This window comes from Cryptosporidium hominis, assembly GCF_000006425.1.
Source record: "Cryptosporidium hominis TU502 chromosome 1 CHRO011127, whole genome shotgun sequence".
NCBI classification, from domain to species: Eukaryota; Apicomplexa; class Conoidasida; order Eucoccidiorida; family Cryptosporidiidae; genus Cryptosporidium; species Cryptosporidium hominis.
Genome location: NW_667355.1, coordinates 1 through 18111, shown reverse-complemented (window position 1 = coordinate 18111; position 18111 = coordinate 1). Strand labels below are relative to the sequence as shown.

Sequence of the window (18111 nt, the reverse complement as noted above, 5' to 3'; positions counted from 1 at the left end):
TATTTTTTTTATTAAAAGTAAATTTGAGTTCTCAAGACTCCCACCCCACATTTTAATATTTTCTTTGAGCTGAGTTATTCCATATTTAGGTTTTTACGGATGCAGCCAGGGCTGTTCTTCAAGGAAAGTCGCCATATACAAGACATACATATAGATATACTCCCCTATTGGCATATATTGCTTCAATTAATATTATATTCAAAATGGAAATTCTTTCTAAACTACTATTTTGTGCTGTGAATATACTTTCAGGTAAAATCCTCGAATGGCTACTTATCTTGTTGGATGTAGACAACGAAACGAAGATTAAAGGAAGTGTTACTTTGAGAAGATTTCTCATTTCCACATGGTTACTTAATCCATTTCCTGTTGTAATTGCAGCTAGAGGAAGTGCTGATATTATTCCATCCATTCTTGTCCTTATCACAATATACTTCTTAATGAAGGCCAAATATGACAGCTTTAATAACAAAATCAATATTATTATTTCAGCATTCTTCTTTGGTCTTTCTGTTCACTTCAAACTTTATCCTGTTATATATGGTTTTCCCTTTATCTTCTTTATCAATCCAAACTATCTCAAAAAAGACAGGCCACTATTCTGGTATATACTCAACCTTCCAATCAAGATATTTACTAATTTGAATATAGACCAACTCATTTTTGGATTAGTCAGTTTTTCTACAATTGTTTCATTGATCTCATTCTTCTATTATCTATATGGTTGGGAATTCCTTTATGAAACTTATTTATATCATGCAATCAGAAAAGATCACAGGCATAATTTTTCAGTCTTTTTTTATCTTTTTTACCTCACAATGTACTCAGTGAAAGAAGTCCTCGCATCCAATTTTGTATACAAGGCTCTTCCATATATTGCTTCCATCCCCCAAATGTTTTTGGTTGCATTATCAGGAATTTCTCTTGTGAGAGAAGGTGAATGTATTATGGCTATTTTTTGTCAGACTGTCTTATTTGTGGCTTTCAACAAAGTTTGCACATCTCAATACTTCTTATGGTGGTTTATACTATTCCCTCTTGCTCTCAGAGTATATTTGACTAATAATATTGCTCAACTAGACGAATCTAAAGGGATTATTCACTCAGCAAGTGCATCATTTACCCCTATTCTTATTTCACTAGGAGTCTGGCTAATTACTAAACTTTCATGGTTATATTTTGCATATAACATCGAAATGCTTGGACAACCATACTTTTTAAGCGTAAGTTTTTAAGGAAATTAATCCTTTTTATCATTTCTTTTTTGACTAATTCTCAACTTTTTTTAGCTCTTCCATTCAAGTATACTATTCTTGTTAGCTAATATCAGTATTGTTCTGGTTTTCTTGAAAAAGAGCAATTCATCGTCACTAAGGGTCAAGTCTGAATGAATTATTATTAAAGGTTATAATATGTTTCATCCTCTAATTTGAATAAATTCCGTATTCTTAATTATACTCCAGTTACCTATTGTTTTCATATGGGTTAATTTTTGAGTACATAAGAATAATGTAAATTAAGAACTTTGATTTCCTAAATTTTTTTTGGAAATTAGAATAATTAATGATAAAGCTTTTTTATAGTTTCTTAACTTTACCTAATTAGAAGTCATTACTCTACTATTTATATATATTTCTTCTTTATTCCACTGTTAATGAAGTGGATTTATTATTAATTTTTCTCTCGTTACCTATAAGAGTAACTATAAATAGATAAAAGTAGTTTATAAAAGAAAAGTTTAGAATTTGATAATTATTTTTATAAGGTATGAAATAAACTGAATAAAGAATAGAGTTTACTAAAATACAGTTACAGCTTTTGCCAATCCTCTAGGCTTATCTGGATTAATACCTCTTTTAATAGCCAAGTAATATGCTATAAGCTGTAATGGAATCACAGCATTTAAAGCAGTAAGAGGACCATTTGAAGGAATTAAAACTTTTTCACAATCAATATCTTTGCATAAATTTTCATCATCTGTTATACAAATAACTCTAGCTCCTCTAGCCTTAACTTGTTGTGCAACATTCATCATTAAAGATTGATTTTCGTCAGAAAGAATGACTAAAATAACAGGTGTTTGAGAATCCTTATCAATTAATGCAAAAGGTCCATGTTTTAGAGCTCCAGCTGAGTAACCTTCAGAATGTATATAAGATATTTCCTTAATTTTGAGAGCACCTTCAAGTGCTACAGGATAGCCATAACCTTTACCTAAAACAAAGATAGAGTTATTATCTTTAATCATTTCAGCAATTTGTTCGCATTGATCTTTGGCTTGTAATGAAACTCCAACACTGATTGGAACTCTGTGAATTGCTTCAAGTAATTCCTGACATCTTTGGGAAATAACACTATCCCTATTTTGGGCAAACCAAGCAGCAATAAGTGATAATACAAGAACTTGAGTGGAGAAAGCCTTGGTAGAAGCAACAGCAACTTCCCTTCCAGCGTTCAAATAAACCCCACAGCCAGTTGTTCTAGCAAGCATAGAACCTACAACATTTACAACAGATATTTTGGGGATCCCAAGTTTATCTGCAATATTGATGGCTTTAACAGTATCAGCAGTTTCCCCACTTTGTGAAATAGCTATAGCTCCAGCATGTTCGCGTGGAAACCCAGTAACAAAAATCTCAGAAGCATCTTTAGCACTTACTGTATTAAATCCGCTGATATGCTCCATCAAAAGCTGAGCAAATAGAGCTGCATGAAAACTTGTACCACATCCTAACAGAATCATATTTTGAACATTTTTCAATTCATCTAATCTCTGATCCAATCCTCCAAGTTTCACCATATTATTATAGGGTGAAATCCGACCTCCAAAGTTTAATGACCTTGCTAAAGCATGTGGTTGGTCGTAAATTTCTTTTAGTGTCCAATGGAGATATGGGGAAGGAGAAGACTCAACTTTTTCATGGTCAATAGATAATAATCTTGAAGGAGTAATCAATTTGTTAATACCTTCATGAGATAATAAAGCAATTTCACCATCTTGCAAAGCAACATACTGATTTGTATAATTTGCTAAAGCTGATGTTTCTGAAGCAATATAAATATGTCCAGATTGTACTCCAACAAGTAAAGGAGATCCATGTCTAGCAAGTATCATTAAATCTTTATAGTCTTTGTGAAGAACAGCAATTCCCCAAGTTCCTTGCAAACGAGAAAGAGCCTTTTGAACAGCATTTTGAAAATCCTCTCCATCATCTAGATAACTACCAATCAAGTTTGCAATTACCTCTGTATCTGTTTCTGATTGAAATTTGATTCCTTTTTCCATTAATTCGGACTTTAAAGAACAATAATTGTCTATTGTACCATTATGTACAATACTAATTCTTTTTTTATAGTCTTGATGTGGATGAGCATTAAAGTCGGTCTTCCCTCCATGCGTAGCCCATCTTGTATGTGCAATCCCAATATGGTGGTTTCCATGTAATAGCTCAGAATCGTTTTTAAGTCTTTCAATTGAATCCCCAGATTCTTTAGATGAGTATTTGGTGGTTATTAATTCTCCTTGATCATCTATTGTACTCATTCCACATGAATCATACCCTCTATTTTGAAGTATTTCTATTCCCTGCATTAAAACCTTTTGAGCATCACCTGAACCAATATATCCTATAATACCACAGCAGTGAAACTTTATTAGGAACGGAAAAAACGCTGTTTTTTCTTCCTGTTTTGCAAAGACTCCCAACACTTTCAGAAATCATTCCAAATATACGACTTCCTCTCAAAAAATCCAGTTTTTGATCCTCTTTCAAAGTCTTTGTTAACCTTTCAAATCTATAAAATTTAGATTTTTCATTCTTTTCCTTCAAATCATCATTAATACGGTTCACAATTGGCACCAAGAATTTGTATTTGGAACTAAAATTCATTATCTATCAATTAAAATTTAAAACCTTTGATTCCAATTTTCTACACCTTTTTCTCTCCTTATTTTTTCCCTTTTGAAGTTATTGATACAAAAATATTTGCATAAAAAATATGCAATGGCGCCAACTCTCCCCACGCAATTATAACTTTGTATTGCTAATTTTAATGTAAATTCAATAGTTAATGTATGTGGGGCAAATTTGGCGGCAAACTGTGAAGGTACCGTAAAGAATTTAAAAAAGGTAATAATGTCGATATATTACAAGAAGTAAATACATGAAAATAATATTAATTAATTGATATAAAAAATTAGCAATTAAAAATAAAACTAATTAGTTAATTTTGTGATAAATACTGTTGCGTATATTTTTTTTAAGGGATTATAATGGATATTTGTGATTAACAATGTCATTTTTCAAGCTGTGGGGAATTTTGTTGCTTATTGCATCAGTGGAGGCATTTCAAAATAGATTATTTAATGCATCAAGAATCGAGCTTCTTGAGGCGGAATATGCTCTAGACCGACTTGGGTTATGGAAGAAATTTGCAGATGGAAACCATAGTGATTGTATGGAGTTTACTTTAAGAATTGACAGAATGTTGAATGCTGTTGCAAATGTTGATATTGGTGCAATGGAACAGTTTATTGAAATGGATGAATATAGTTTAAAGTATCAGGATATTTGTGGAACAAAGGAAGAACATACAATATCAAGCTTATATGAAAATGCACCAGGCTGGGGAGGGGAAACCCCTCTAACTATTTTGGCTAGAAGTTCACTGCCCAGAAGCAGCATAATGATGCAAGTTTTGTCATCTAAAGGTTTAGATTTTGTGAAATCTCAAATGAATGGTTTTACCCCTCTCATTTTGGCGATAATTCATAGGAATTTTAGCGGAGTAAAGGTTCTTTTAAATTTAGCAGAAAGGCAGAAATATGCCTTACATTTGAATAAAACTGAAATTGTAAATAATTCACTAGATGATAAGAACACCAAAACTACTAATTCTGTACTTAGAAATGTTGAAATTATTAATGAAGTTGACTCTATGGGAAGAACAGCTCTTTTTCATGCAGTACTGATGGAAGATGATGGAATGGTTGAATCTCTGTTAATGGCAGGTGCTGAACCAAATATTGCAGATTTCTCAGGAGTTACTCCCCTTCTTCTTGCAACAAAAAAAAACCTTCTCGTCATTGTTAAGCTTTTACTTAGTAAAGGAGCTGATCAAATAATTCTCGATCCAAGAAACAGAGACCCACTCTCTGTAGCAATCAAAAACAATCACCCAGACGTTATTTTGGCTTTGCTTGAGGACCAAACATTCCAAACAAAGTATTTGAATTTCTACCAGTCCTCAAGATATAAAGGTCAAATATTAAGACCTACATACCACATACGAAGACTTCTTGATATATTCACTGTACTTCAATTAAAAGAGGAGGCTATTCAATCCTTATTCAAGATTGAGTTTCTTAGGAATGATACAAGTCTCTGTGATCTTAGAGATAACGAAGGAAGAACTATTGTTAACATTGCGACATTTAGAGAGATGTATGATCTTCTTGAAGATATCTTAGAATTCTACAAGAACGCATCTATTTATAGATACGAGGGCTATACAAGCTGTAATCCTCATATTATCGACAAATCTGGTAGAGGTCCTGTTGACTATCTTTTAACAGGGACAGCTTCCATTCATAATTCCTTTTATTCACTTGATAATACAATCGAAAATGCCAGGAAAATCAATAAATACTCTGATACATATGAAAGCATTTACAAAAATAATATCGAAATACAAGATCAAAAAGGAGAAAATCCATCCATAGAATTTAGTAAAATGCCCACCTCCTCATTGAATTTTCTTTCAGATAGAAGAAAATTTCTTCTTACAAAACTTTTAAAGCTTCCAAATCCGCTGGATCTATCTTCATATTTATTTGAGCTTCTAAGAAAAGGTGGGAATCCAACTGTTTACACAATTAAAGCAATGGTCAATTGGTTAGGTGGATCTAAGGATCTTTTACTCCATAGAACCTCCAGAGATGGTCATAATGCTCTAACTTTTGCTTTATCCACTGGTCAATTGACTGTTGCTAGAGAAATCCTTGATATTCTTTTGGATTCTTCAATTTCCAACCAAAATACTTATAAAAGTGCTGTCAAATTAGCTATTAGTTACTCTGCAAGTGTCCATTCATCTTCAATAATTGCTGAAGTAGCACTTAGGAAACCGGTTATCGTTCATGAGTGGATATGTGAGAGAAAATTTAATAGTATGATTGAAATTGAAGAAGTTAAATTTGTCCTTCAAAACCTTCCTCGTGAATTTATTGGTTTCTCAAAACATCCAGATCTCTGTAAACCACTATATACCATTACAAAACAAATTCTAGACCCTGAAAGCCAAATAGAATCTACTGAAATTGTTGCAATTATGCTCGATACTAATGGTGGTTTACCCTTTTTGGAACGTTCAGATGTGACTATGGCACTCAAAACTGTTGGGACAAGCTTAAGTATTTCAGCCTCTTTTGGACTTAATATTATTCCATGCTTAGAATGGACATCAACTATGTCATATACATTTACTCCTTATTTCTTTGATGTAATTAATAAGTTAGACACTAATATGACCAAATCCCCACAAACTAGCCAAACTAATAAGACTCAGACCACGAAAGATTCTCAAGATATTTTAAAATGTATGAGACAAAACTTATCTAGAACAGAAAACGTAGAAAAAGATTCTTCAAGCAATTGTTTGAGCTCTTACAATGAATCTCCTAGTATAAAAGGACAAAATTCCTCTAATTTTGAAGAAAACCAAACTTTCAACACTAATGGTTTAATAAAAAACAGCAAATATTCAAGTAATGAAAGAATAATATCACCAAAAATAAATAATCTAAAAAACCCTGGGAAAATTGTCACCAAATATGGCCTTGGATCTACAATTACCTCTATTTTAATTGGACACGGAATTATGGCAGCCAAAAGAAATCAGATTTTAGACCTTGTATTTTCTTGTCCTCTTAGAGAAATAGATCCAATTTTGAAAAATTTTCAAAGAAATGTTCTAGGAATAACACTATTGATTCTAGTTATTTGGATTCTAATCACTTCATTTGTGATCATTTTCTCTTCCAGAAGTAGATTGGACATATTTGGTTTTATTCCAAAGTATTCAAGCTCGGAACCTGACAGACAAGCTTTTACAATGGCAGAATGGAAATTTTACAAACTTGCAAGTGTCCTACGTTTCATATCTTTTCTATATTGTATCGTTATTTTCATTTCAATTGGAAGAGTTAGACACTTATTATTTACATTGTTTTTCCTTTTTCTAGGCTTATTTTTAAAACTCAACCAATTCCTACTACTCAAAGAAAATGATATTGTAGATATCACATCAGCTTTCATCAGAGAGGAAATGAGTGATAATGATAATACAGCACTAAACAAAGATTTAGAGGATAATGATGATGTTAATGACCAGTCTCTAGGGATGGGAAATCCAATGCCTGCAGGAGGAAACGAGGAAACTAGACAAGAGGGAATACATCTTGGAACTATTGGAGAAGAAATCTCAGCAAGTCATTCAAGTGCAACATTCACTGATTCAAGAAACACTTTTCAAAGTGATATTGTCAAAAGAGAACATATTACAGCTGAACAATATGCCTTAACTACTTTATTTATAGGAATTTGTTCCTTTGTCATTGCAATTTCCTCAAACTTACAACGATTTCTCTTCTGGAATTTCAGAGAGTTTTATCGCTTTCATGAATCCTATTACTTTACAGTTAATCATACTTATATTGCAATTTCAACAGAAATTATTCTAATCTTAAATACTTGGTCACTAACATTCAATATTCTTAAAGCTCCGGGACTAATGATTTTTATCCTAACTCAACGAATACAAGTTCTTCGTTACTTTTTACTTGCATATCCTGATATTAATCAGAATATATTCAACTCTTTAAAACGAAACAATATTGGATTCATAAATAAGGAGGGTTCCCCTAATTCTTCTCCAGCTATGAATATGCACTTACCAGTTTCAAAAGGAGCAGTTTTTGTCCCTCCAGGAAGGTTTGATGTTGTACTTTGTCAATGGGTACGTGTTAGGTATGCAATCATGAAGAGAATGCACAGAAGATTTACTGTTGCATCCAAACCTTATAATGCACTTTATTTTGGTATTGGATTCATTATATTTGTTTTTCTTTTTAATAAAAATAATATTGGACATAATTTTCATCTTGGAATATTGAATTACCTCTTATTCGATGAGTTTGGCTTCACCCTTCTAACTGTATTTGCTTCCTACTCCATTACTCTTATTGTAATTGTCTGGCTTGCATGCACATCTAATCAGATTTCCGAGTTTCAGCATTGGAGGCTTTTTTGGGATGCATTTTCATTCATGCCTCCTTGCTCTGCTCAGCAGGTCGTTTTACAACATATAAAGCTTACACAAGATCTTGATGATGAGGATAAAAGAGTTGATCTTTGGAGTATTCCTATCACAAATTTTGTTAGAAATGTACTACTTTTATGTATAGTAGTAGTTTGGGTACATATATCAATCATTGGGATCTTTCATATTTTAATATGAGCAATTTGAAGAGAAATATTTTAGTCATTCAAAGTTATTTGAGACAAAGGATTATCAAATACTAATACTTTTTTTTTATTTCTTTTTTTTTAAAAAAAAAAAGACTTTAATTTTTCTCAAGAAATTTCTAGTTTCACTAATTTATATGATTTAGTATAATAAAGTTGATTTTAGTTCAAATAAGCTAAATATAAATGAATTATTGTGACTATCTATTTCTATTATGATTTAGCTAAAAAATCTCATTTAGTTTCTTTTAGACAAGAAATTAAAAATATCAACCATCATTTGACTAGTTATAGTATGAACAACTCCAGGATAAGATTTATAAATAAACTTTTTAGGTTTAATAAATTCAAGTACAAAGTCTTTATTCATCAAAGACCATTGATAAAGCACCACAGGATCAGCTTCTCCATGTAAAACAATAAAATCCACATGCTCTTTTACAGATTCTCTGACATCAAAAGTGAGCTCTTCAGTTGCTATTTTACTTTCTTTACCTTCTTTAAATCCTCTCTCGGTAAGTGGAAGCCAACCTCCTACGACTATACAGGAACCTAATGTATACTTTCTAGATGCCATAGAAATTAGAAATACTATAGCTGATCCTTGTGAAAATCCTCCGAGTGAAATCTTTTTAGGATCAATTCCTTTTTCTATTTCAAGAGAAATTAATCGAGTTATTCTAGAAACACTGTTATTTATATCGTCCAAATCTTCGAGTGCATACGGTCTTAAATCTTCCATATCAAACCATGCATTGTCAGAAAAGCCGAATCGTTTAAAAGTAATAATATCAGCAGTTGGAAGAATAATTTTAGTTTTCTTCAGCTCAGGATAGTTTTGAGCAGTGTGGATAAAATCCAAATAGCTATTTGCATTATCACCCTTTCCATGTAGCCAAATTAAGACAGAATCATAGTCTTTTGGCTCATAGTAAAACCCTTGTCCATTATTTCCATCTCCTTCCTGGATCATTTTCTAGAATTAATTAAATTTAAAATAGAGCTTTTTAATTACTTCTGATGATAGAAATTCAGAAATTTAGATTTTGCCTAACTAAATTTTCTTTTTTTCAATTTACTTTTTATTTCTTGCATTCAATAAAAAGGCTATGAAAGAAAAGGCGCCAATATTTCGGTGGGGTTTAATTCTGCTTTAAGTAGTAAGAAAGGGAAAAGCTCACGTATAGTAAAGGTGTTTATACATATATTTATATATGCATATTTGTTGAATCTGCTTTCAATTAACTATTCAATACAGAGTCATAGGGGAATAGTTTTGAATTGAAGATAATGAAAAAGAGGCTTTTAAAGCCGGTAGAATCAGAAGAAGAGTTGGATGAGGAACTACCTCACCCTGTTGGAGAAGAAAGTAGCGACGATTTTGGTACAAAAAAAAAGCTAATTAAAAATAAATTTGGAGTATTTAGTGAAAATGCGGACCCAATTTCTCAGAAAAAGGAGAAAAGGAGAGCTGGAACAGGAGTTCTTGGTACTTTAATAGACTCAATTAGGGAAAAAGTTACCCAAAAAATGGATGATTCAGAATTTGAGAGTGTTTCAGAAAAAGATGAGCAGTTTAAAGCTTCCAAAGTAAAGAGATCGACTAAAAAAAGAAAGAAGAAGGGTACAGATTCTATTGATGTTTCCAATTTACTATGTTCTTTGGACAATACTTCTAAACAGAAATCTAAGAATAAATCTAATAGAGATTTAGATACTATGTTTGAATCATTCAGTATGCCTAGCTCTGATTCCGAGAGCAATTTTGGTTCTAAGATGGATGACTTTGAAAATGATGTTATAGATAGAAAAGTTGATAAAGAAATTCATGATAACACAAGTGAAGAAGATGATGAGTTTTTAAATTTGACAGAAATAGAAATGGCACTGAGAAAATGTGTAAAGAATGATTATAATCCATCTTTGGAACTTAATGAGTGGTTACCTACTCAATGCATTGATGCGAGGTCAGAAGTTGCACGTCAAATGGATGATGATGTAATAATTAACGAGATTACTGAAAAACATGAATTTTTCTATTCTCAATGGATAGAACAAATTGGTTATCTTTCTTCTCTAACAAAAGGATTTACAAGAAGTATTCGGGAATGCTTTGTTAGAGAAGGACAAATTTCATCTATTTCCAATATTAAAAAAAGTAATCCTGAACTTTTATTAGATCCAGAAGATAAAATCTTGATAACAGTACAAAACTCGGATGCATGTGTCATTTTAAACAGATTAGTTAATATAGCAAATTCTCAAGAAAAGCTAATCATTGAAATGAGTAAAGAAACTGGAATATCTAATATTGATGAAAAGGATTCTACCATTAGACTTAAGTATGGAATTATTTCTTTAAAAGCTAGGAGTAAGCTTTGGTGGTTTTGTAGAATGGCTGAACATTGTGGATTAGTTGGAAGAGAAGGAAATAATATGATTAAGTACTATGTTTTGGACAAATCTAGGAAGAAAACATCTAACTCAATATTTTCTACGAATGCTGATATAATTTCCTCGATTGATCCCAGTATGGAACTTTTTAATAAAAATGACTCAGAAAGCAATATGGATGATGATAATGATTTTACTGGGGATGAATGTGGAGAAAATCATGTTGAGACAGAACAAATAAGTGAAATGGATTCAAAATGGTTGGATATTTCATCTATTAAGGTTTCAAATAAGGTTAGACCTTGGGAAAGAAGAGCTAAGAAAGTTGAAACAAAGTCCCAAAATGTTGAAGAGAGTATTGCAAATGGTTCCAAAAAGGAATTGTTTAAGTTTATGCTAAAAAATATTGGACCTAGACCTATTTGGACAAACTCTGGTGCCATTGGAGATGTGAACAGCCATAATAAATTTAATATAGAAATAGAACCACCTACTAATTTATCACTTCGGGAGCAGGGACAAATGAAAATTAAATGGTTACAAATGAAGAATCAAGCTGAGAAACTGGCAACACATCACTTTAAGATAATGGACCCAGAAACCAAAGATCTGGATCATGATAGTCTAAAATACTGGTGTAAACTCTTTAAAGTCAATTTACTTTTCCCTCCTTGCAAATCTGATAATATAAGAAGAGTAGGTAATAATGACACCATTAATTCAAACATTCTTTTGGAAAAGAATCCAGAAATAGTAGAAATAATGAAAGATCGGAAAAACAATCAATACGTAAATAATCAAAAAATAAGTCCCTTAAGCTATTTTGAGAACATTACTGGAACTAAAAGAAACTCTCTACCTTTGGACGTGGAATTTATAAGTGAGTCAGATGGGGAGGGTATGGAGGAAATTGAACAAGGATATGACCATGCCCCAGAAGTAGAAGAAAAAAAAGGGGAAGAAAAGGAGGAAGAGGGAGAAGAGGAAGAGGAAGAGGAAGATGAAGAAGAAGAAGAAGAAGAAGAAGAAGAAGAAGAAGAAGAAGAGGAAAATGATGAAAAAGATATTAAAGGAGCCGATGATATAGATCAAGTTAATGGAAACCATTACAATGAGCGAGAGAACAAAATGGTTGATGTTAATGAATATCATTCAGCTGAAGAAATTTTCGATCAAGAAATGGATGAAAAGACAGAATCTGATAAAGAGGGAAATATAAAGGAGAGGGAAGCCAATGAAAGCTCAGAGGAAGAAACCAACTTGAAAATGAGAATAGAGGCACACAAAAGGCTTAAAGCAATAAGAAAGAAAAGAATGAAGCTCAAGAGAAAAATGATGGAGAGATACGGACACTTATTTGAAAATGAAGCAGAGGAAAGCGATGATGATGGGATCAAAATATTAAGGAGAGGGATTGGGGGAGATTATAGTGATGACGATGATGATGATGATGACATAGACTGGGATGAGCTAAGCGGTTTTTCTGATTTTATTGATGATAACAATTACGAAAATGGGGAGCTCGATGGAGATGCAATTCAGGCTCACTTGAAACATATGAAGGAAATAGAAGAAAAACAATATAGACAATTGTTCACCTTGGAGGGTATTAAGGAAAGAAAAAATAAAGTATATGGGTTTGCTGCTGGTCAGGATGATGGGATTGAAGGTGAAACTAGATTGGAGAAGAAGAAGAACGAATTACTCTTTAATTCTGCCTTTTTTGATGATGATGTTATTAGTGAGTTTTGGACAGATGAAGAGGAGTTGGACGATTATGAGGAAGAAATTGATGAGAGAAATTTGACGGAAATGCTTGGATTGAACTATGAAGAATGGCAAAATAGCTTACCAAAAAAAACGAATTCTTCTGATGAATCGTTGAATGAACAAAGAAAACTCAAATATAACATTTTAAAAGAATCTCTAATTAAAGAAGCTTCTGGAAGTATCAATATTCTCAAACAAAGACTCAAATCCATTCAAACTAAGCTTAGTATAGAAGAAAATATTAGTTCAAAAGAAAAGAATCAACTACAAACAAAATATATTGAATGTATGGAAAAACTAAAAAAGCTTTTACATTCAATTCATTCTGCCTGCAACAAATGTATCTACGAAAATCCACAGTTCTTCGACCATATTGATATATATGAGTACATTCAGAAACGTGAAGAATCCAGAAATAAAAAAAAATTCAAGGCTAAAAACACTGTTGAAGACAAAATCAAACAAAAATGCAGATATCAAAACAAGTATCTCAGAGAAAATGTAAATCCGTTAAATAAGATCGGAAAGACAGGATCTGACTCAGAAGATGATATAATTAATCGAAAAAGGGTGCAAAAGAACGGAAAGAATATAGTAAATGTTAAAGGAGGGAGGTTTAAAATCTCAAAGAAGTAAAACCTTCTAGGGAAACCCATTCTAATGTCTTATAAATATTAAATAGCGCTTAATGTTACTTAATTTTAAAAATCTTACTAAATCTAACATTTATTTTCTTCAATCTCTGTATTTAAACCTACCTTTTATTCCCCCGTTATTTTAAGATATTTCTTAATATTTTTGGCGGTAACCCCTGTCCACATGCATGCATTAATAAACATTAAAAATGAATCAAAAATGTAGAAATTCAGAGAATTTGTATGATTGTTGGTAATATGCGGATCGATGTTTGGTGGAAGAAGAAGAGTTAATGGAGGAGCTCCAGCTCCATTATTATCAAATACAGAACAATCTACATGCCAAATAACTAGTAAGTTAATGATAAATGTAGTCAATAAAATAATTAATGATAAATAGGTTTGGTTTACGTAGTTACATCAATTATATCATTGATTTGTTTAATAGTTCCAGTTTTTTTAGTAAGTAATTATACTGCTTGTTGGATATTTAAACTTTAATAATTTAGGCAACTACATGCAGTGACCATTATACATTATGGTTTGTACAGGTAAGCATAAAGAACATTTTTAAAAGTAACAAAACATTCTGATATTTATTTACTTGTATTTTGAAGGTTGTTTTGGGATTAGATTTTGTTTTTATTTTTGTATTTATGTATTTGGGTTTATTACCAAATGGGACTGAAAGTGAGTTCAGCAGGTACATTGGGACAGGGGTTGTTATATTGGCGATTCAGTGTATAATATTGGCATTTGGTATTTTTGTTTTTATCTCACTAATTTACTATTTACTTAGTAATGGAGATGAATGTAGAAGTGAATCCATTCTTAATATCACTTTAACTTCTATCAATTTATTACATTCAACAATAACAACTTTCACTTCAGTAAAGCTATTATTGAAACTGTTCACATCAATAGCAACCCAGTATAAGACATATGATAAGATAGTTTAGTGTAGGATGTTAGAGGATAAATTAGGAATAACTAATATTTTCTAGTAAAGAATTTTCTAGTAAAGAAAAAAATAACTAAAGAGTAAACCCCCTAATAAAAATCAGAAAAGTATGGCAGAAACTTAACCTGAATTGACTTTTTTAGTAAAATTCTTCCATTTATTTTCTTGAGAACTTTTGAATTTTTGGTATTCCTTTCCTAGTCTGTTTTTTGCTTGTTTGCTATCCTCGTTAACCTTCTTCTTATATAATTTTAGATGTTCCTTCGAAAGACCTTTTCTGTCTACCATAAAGAACCTCTTTTTTACGGGGTATCCTGCCTTATTCATCATATCATGTAATGTAAATGCGAGCTTCCTGTGTCTGGATACAAACTTTTGGAATGTAGGTAACTTTGAAAGATAACCTGATAGTTCACTTTCTAAAATGCTTCTAATAGATTTAATCCTTGAATCATAATCATTCAAAGAGAGGTATTTAAGAAGGCCATATTTGATAGTTTTGCTTCCAAGAGCACTCCTAAGGTTATTGTATTCATTAACTGCAAGATCAATTTGGGAGCTAATTCTCTCAAGCTCCTCACTGCTGTAATCTCTACTATATTTGCTTGGAAGAAGTTGCAAAATAATTCTGACCTTTAATGCAAGGAACACAATCTTCTTTGCTGAATCAACCTTGAAGTGCAAAAGCTTAATAGATTTAAGGTATTTTTGAACGAATAAAAGAGCTCTTCTCTTGGCAGCTGTATTGTGGAATTTAAATATATCAGAAACTTCCTTTATTGTAACTTCCCTTGCTTTCTTCATAATATTTGACATTTCAATAGTTTTAGCTTCGATCTTGGCGATACGCTTGAGTATTCTATCTGTCTGGATGAAGTATCTTTGATATGGACATGGGGCAGCACATCCAATAGAGACTTGGAACATATCAACAAGAGGAAGAAGTATACCTCTAAGTTGATTAGCAGAATCCTCATTTCTGAATGTCTCGGCGTGTAATAATGGAGAGTTATCTAATTGCGGACTGCTTTGTGTTCTTTCCATAAATTCTTCATGAGAAAACTCATCAGCTCCTCCAGATGGTTCCTTTTCTTCAAGAAGAGATCTATTAAATAAGTTTTCTTCTTCTTGCTCAGGAACAATTTCAGAACCTGAGTCTCTTGGATCAGAACTTTTATCAGCTTCATTTAAAGGCTGTTGTGAGTCATCAGTTTCATTTTCAATTTCTGATTCAGATTCGGTACCAATAATAGGACTTTCTAACTTAGGAGATGTTGAAGCTTCATTATTTTCAGAATGTTGAGATTCTTTTACTCCTTCATTGTCAATACTGCTAACAGATGAAGGAATGGTAACAATCTGAGGTTCAACTTGATCTTTCACTTCTTCATCAGATGATTGCTCTTCTTGACTAACCTGATTACCTGCAGAAATTGTATTTTCAGATGGAACTAGGGCAGTTTTTTCTTTCTCAGATACAGAATTCTCAGAAAGATTACTCATTTCATCTTCAACAGACTTGCTAGATCTCGATTTCTCTGAAAATGGAGCTTTATATAGCTCTGAATCTTCAACTTCTTCGGATTTTTCCAAAGCAATTCCTTCTGATTCTTCCTCAGTGAGGGGTTCTGGTTCTTTGAGCGATTTATCCAAGCTACTTCTAGATTCTTCTACAGTAGTGTCTTTCTTTGAAGGTTCAAAATTTGATGTAATTGGTATGGTAGCTGATCTTTCTCTCTCATTCTCTCTTGGCAGACTTAACTCTTTTGGGATGAATGTCAACTCATCATATTGTTGGTCTTCCGGGGCAGAAGATATTGACTGTTCTTTTTCCCCACTTCTAGAAGTTTCATCGTATTTCAATGTAGGAGATTCAATTCTTTCTGATTCATAATCGCTGGCAAAGCTCTCAGAAGATTTTCTGTTTTTTCCTTTAGCACTTTCATGTATCTTTCTTTGCTTTCTCAAAAGAGCTAACGCATCTTCTACTGTGTAATTCGGATCCTCCAAAAGCATTATTGATTCTTCCTGGTTCTTTGGACTGTACTCTGACTGTAATTTTTCATCATGCTCATCCAATAATTTTTCGTAATCAGCACTAGATTTTGATTTCTCAACTAATGGTGAGATTGAACCCTCTGATACTTTGGACACTGAATACTCAGAAGGTGCTGGGAAAGTGGGGCTTGCGCTTCCCTCCTGCTTTTCATCCAAATTCTCAGTAAAAAGACCAGATTTCTCCTCCAAGACAGACTGATCACTTTTTGAGGCATCAACGAAAGAAGGTACATTTTTAGAACTTGCACTTTTGGATGACTCCAATATTGAAGAATCAGATGCCTTTTCAATAGGTGCATCATTCAAAGAACCATCGATCATAGTTCGTTCAGGAAATAAAGGAGAAATACTAGAATCCGCACTATTATCCTTGGAATGTTCACTCAAATCATATTTGCTTAATGATGCCGTACCCTCAGACAATAATGAACTCTCTGAATGAACACCCAAGAAAATGAGGAAAAACCCCAAAATAAATACTTGAAGCTTTCCCGAGATCATTTTAACTCCCAAAAAAAGCTCTACAAATTTTCTTCAACTGAAACACAAAAAGAAATAAACATAAGTAGACTTATAATTTATTTGTAGATCTAGATTTATGTTTGCGCGGGCTCTACATGCAACAAATTTTTATAAAACCGAGAATAAGAAAAAGAGGGAAACAGGAAAACTTCATTAAATTTTGAGTTTTTTGGTTATAAGTTTTTGTTTTTTGTTTTTTGATTCCCACCTTACATTCCCACAGCTTGAAGTGTTTGAAGATAACCCTCGTTTGTCAAGCAACGCTTTAATAGCACTGGTTGCATGCACTCTGTCTATATTCAATTGCTCTTTTAAGAGTTTCTTATTAAATTTTTTGCTAAATATAGGTACTTGGTTAGAGAGATAGCCCTTTATAGCATGGTATCTATTAACATCATCTCTAGTTCCTCCATTTGTTGAAAGGTGGTCTTTAGCAGAAACCTTAAAATCGAACAACTCTAGGATTTGACTAACTGCCCTTTTCAAACTGCCATTTCTAGCAATAAAGTTTGTGAATTTCTCATTTCTCCTATAAAAGTCATCCTTCATGGTTCCAAGACATTCATTTATTGTAATGTTTCTGCAGAAAAATCTTACATTATGGTTATAATTATTCTTAAATTCTCTCAGATTATTGTCAAATCGTTCTGACAAGTCCTTAATGGGCTTATAGGGCAAAATTATACTAAAACTCTTTCTTAACAGCTCTCTAATCTCCTCTAAATTCCTTCTTAAATTTAAAAATGAATCCAAACTTGCTATTAAGCTAATTGAATAGTTGAAGATTGCCTGATAAACATAAAACTCTTCTCTTGAGTAGAAATAAGATAGCTTGTTTTTTTTTGATAGAGAAAAACCTTTAATCTGGTTACCTGTAAATATTAGTGCTTCTCCTGCAATAGCAGACCAAATCTCCACTGTTTCCAGAAATTCGTGATAAGAATCTTTTATTGTATCTATATCACTAGCAGGTATTTTGAAGTCATCAGATACTTTCTTATATATATCTGTTATATTCATTGCTAGTTTTTCAAGAGATTTTTCTATAAACTCTGGATCTTTATATTCGTCTGGGATTCTTTGATCCTCTAAATCCACCTCTGAAAGGGGATGAGGCTCATTGTTATCTGGAGTCTTCATATTGGCATACATTTTAAGATGTTTCTTCGATACAATATCATCAATTTCATCATTTTGCGGAAGAGAAATAGGAACTTTAAGACCTTTATGTTTATTTAAACCAATA

The 18111-nt window shown here is 32.3% G+C and overlaps 7 protein-coding genes across 7 annotated transcripts; 3 read left to right on the top strand and 4 right to left on the bottom strand.

Annotated features, from left to right (window-relative positions):
- The first annotated feature begins 203 nt into the window (after window positions 1–203).
- Window positions 204–1235, top strand: Chro.10419 (mannosyltransferase-related). The annotated part of the gene is made up of 1 exon (XM_662025.1): window positions 204–1235. One exon carries the CDS (start codon window positions 204–206, stop codon window positions 1233–1235), a length of 1032 nt encoding a protein of 343 aa, XP_667117.1.
- A 563-nt stretch (window positions 1236–1798) lies between these two features.
- Window positions 1799–3592, bottom strand: Chro.10420 (glucosamine-fructose-6-phosphate aminotransferase). The annotated part of the gene is made up of 1 exon (XM_662024.1): window positions 1799–3592. One exon carries the CDS (start codon window positions 3590–3592, stop codon window positions 1799–1801), a length of 1794 nt encoding a protein of 597 aa, XP_667116.1.
- Window positions 3593–4293: 701 nt separating this feature from the next.
- On the top strand, window positions 4294–8517 carry Chro.10421 (hypothetical protein). The annotated part of the gene is made up of 1 exon (XM_662023.1): window positions 4294–8517. The coding sequence occupies one exon, from the start codon at window positions 4294–4296 to the stop codon at window positions 8515–8517; it is 4224 nt and encodes a 1407-aa protein (XP_667115.1).
- Window positions 8518–8763: 246 nt separating this feature from the next.
- Chro.10422 (hypothetical protein) lies at window positions 8764–9498 on the bottom strand. The annotated part of the gene is made up of 1 exon (XM_662022.1): window positions 8764–9498. One exon carries the CDS (start codon window positions 9496–9498, stop codon window positions 8764–8766), a length of 735 nt encoding a protein of 244 aa, XP_667114.1.
- Window positions 9499–9815: 317 nt separating this feature from the next.
- Window positions 9816–13325, top strand: Chro.10423 (hypothetical protein). The annotated part of the gene is made up of 1 exon (XM_662021.1): window positions 9816–13325. The coding sequence occupies one exon, from the start codon at window positions 9816–9818 to the stop codon at window positions 13323–13325; it is 3510 nt and encodes a 1169-aa protein (XP_667113.1).
- A 1080-nt stretch (window positions 13326–14405) lies between these two features.
- Window positions 14406–16844, bottom strand: Chro.10424 (hypothetical protein). The annotated part of the gene is made up of 1 exon (XM_662020.1): window positions 14406–16844. The coding sequence occupies one exon, from the start codon at window positions 16842–16844 to the stop codon at window positions 14406–14408; it is 2439 nt and encodes an 812-aa protein (XP_667112.1).
- Window positions 16845–17018: 174 nt separating this feature from the next.
- Chro.10425 (hypothetical protein) lies at window positions 17019–18017 on the bottom strand. Its single annotated transcript, XM_662019.1, has 1 exon — window positions 17019–18017. The coding sequence occupies one exon, from the start codon at window positions 18015–18017 to the stop codon at window positions 17019–17021; it is 999 nt and encodes a 332-aa protein (XP_667111.1).
- Between the last annotated feature and the right edge of the window lie 94 nt (window positions 18018–18111).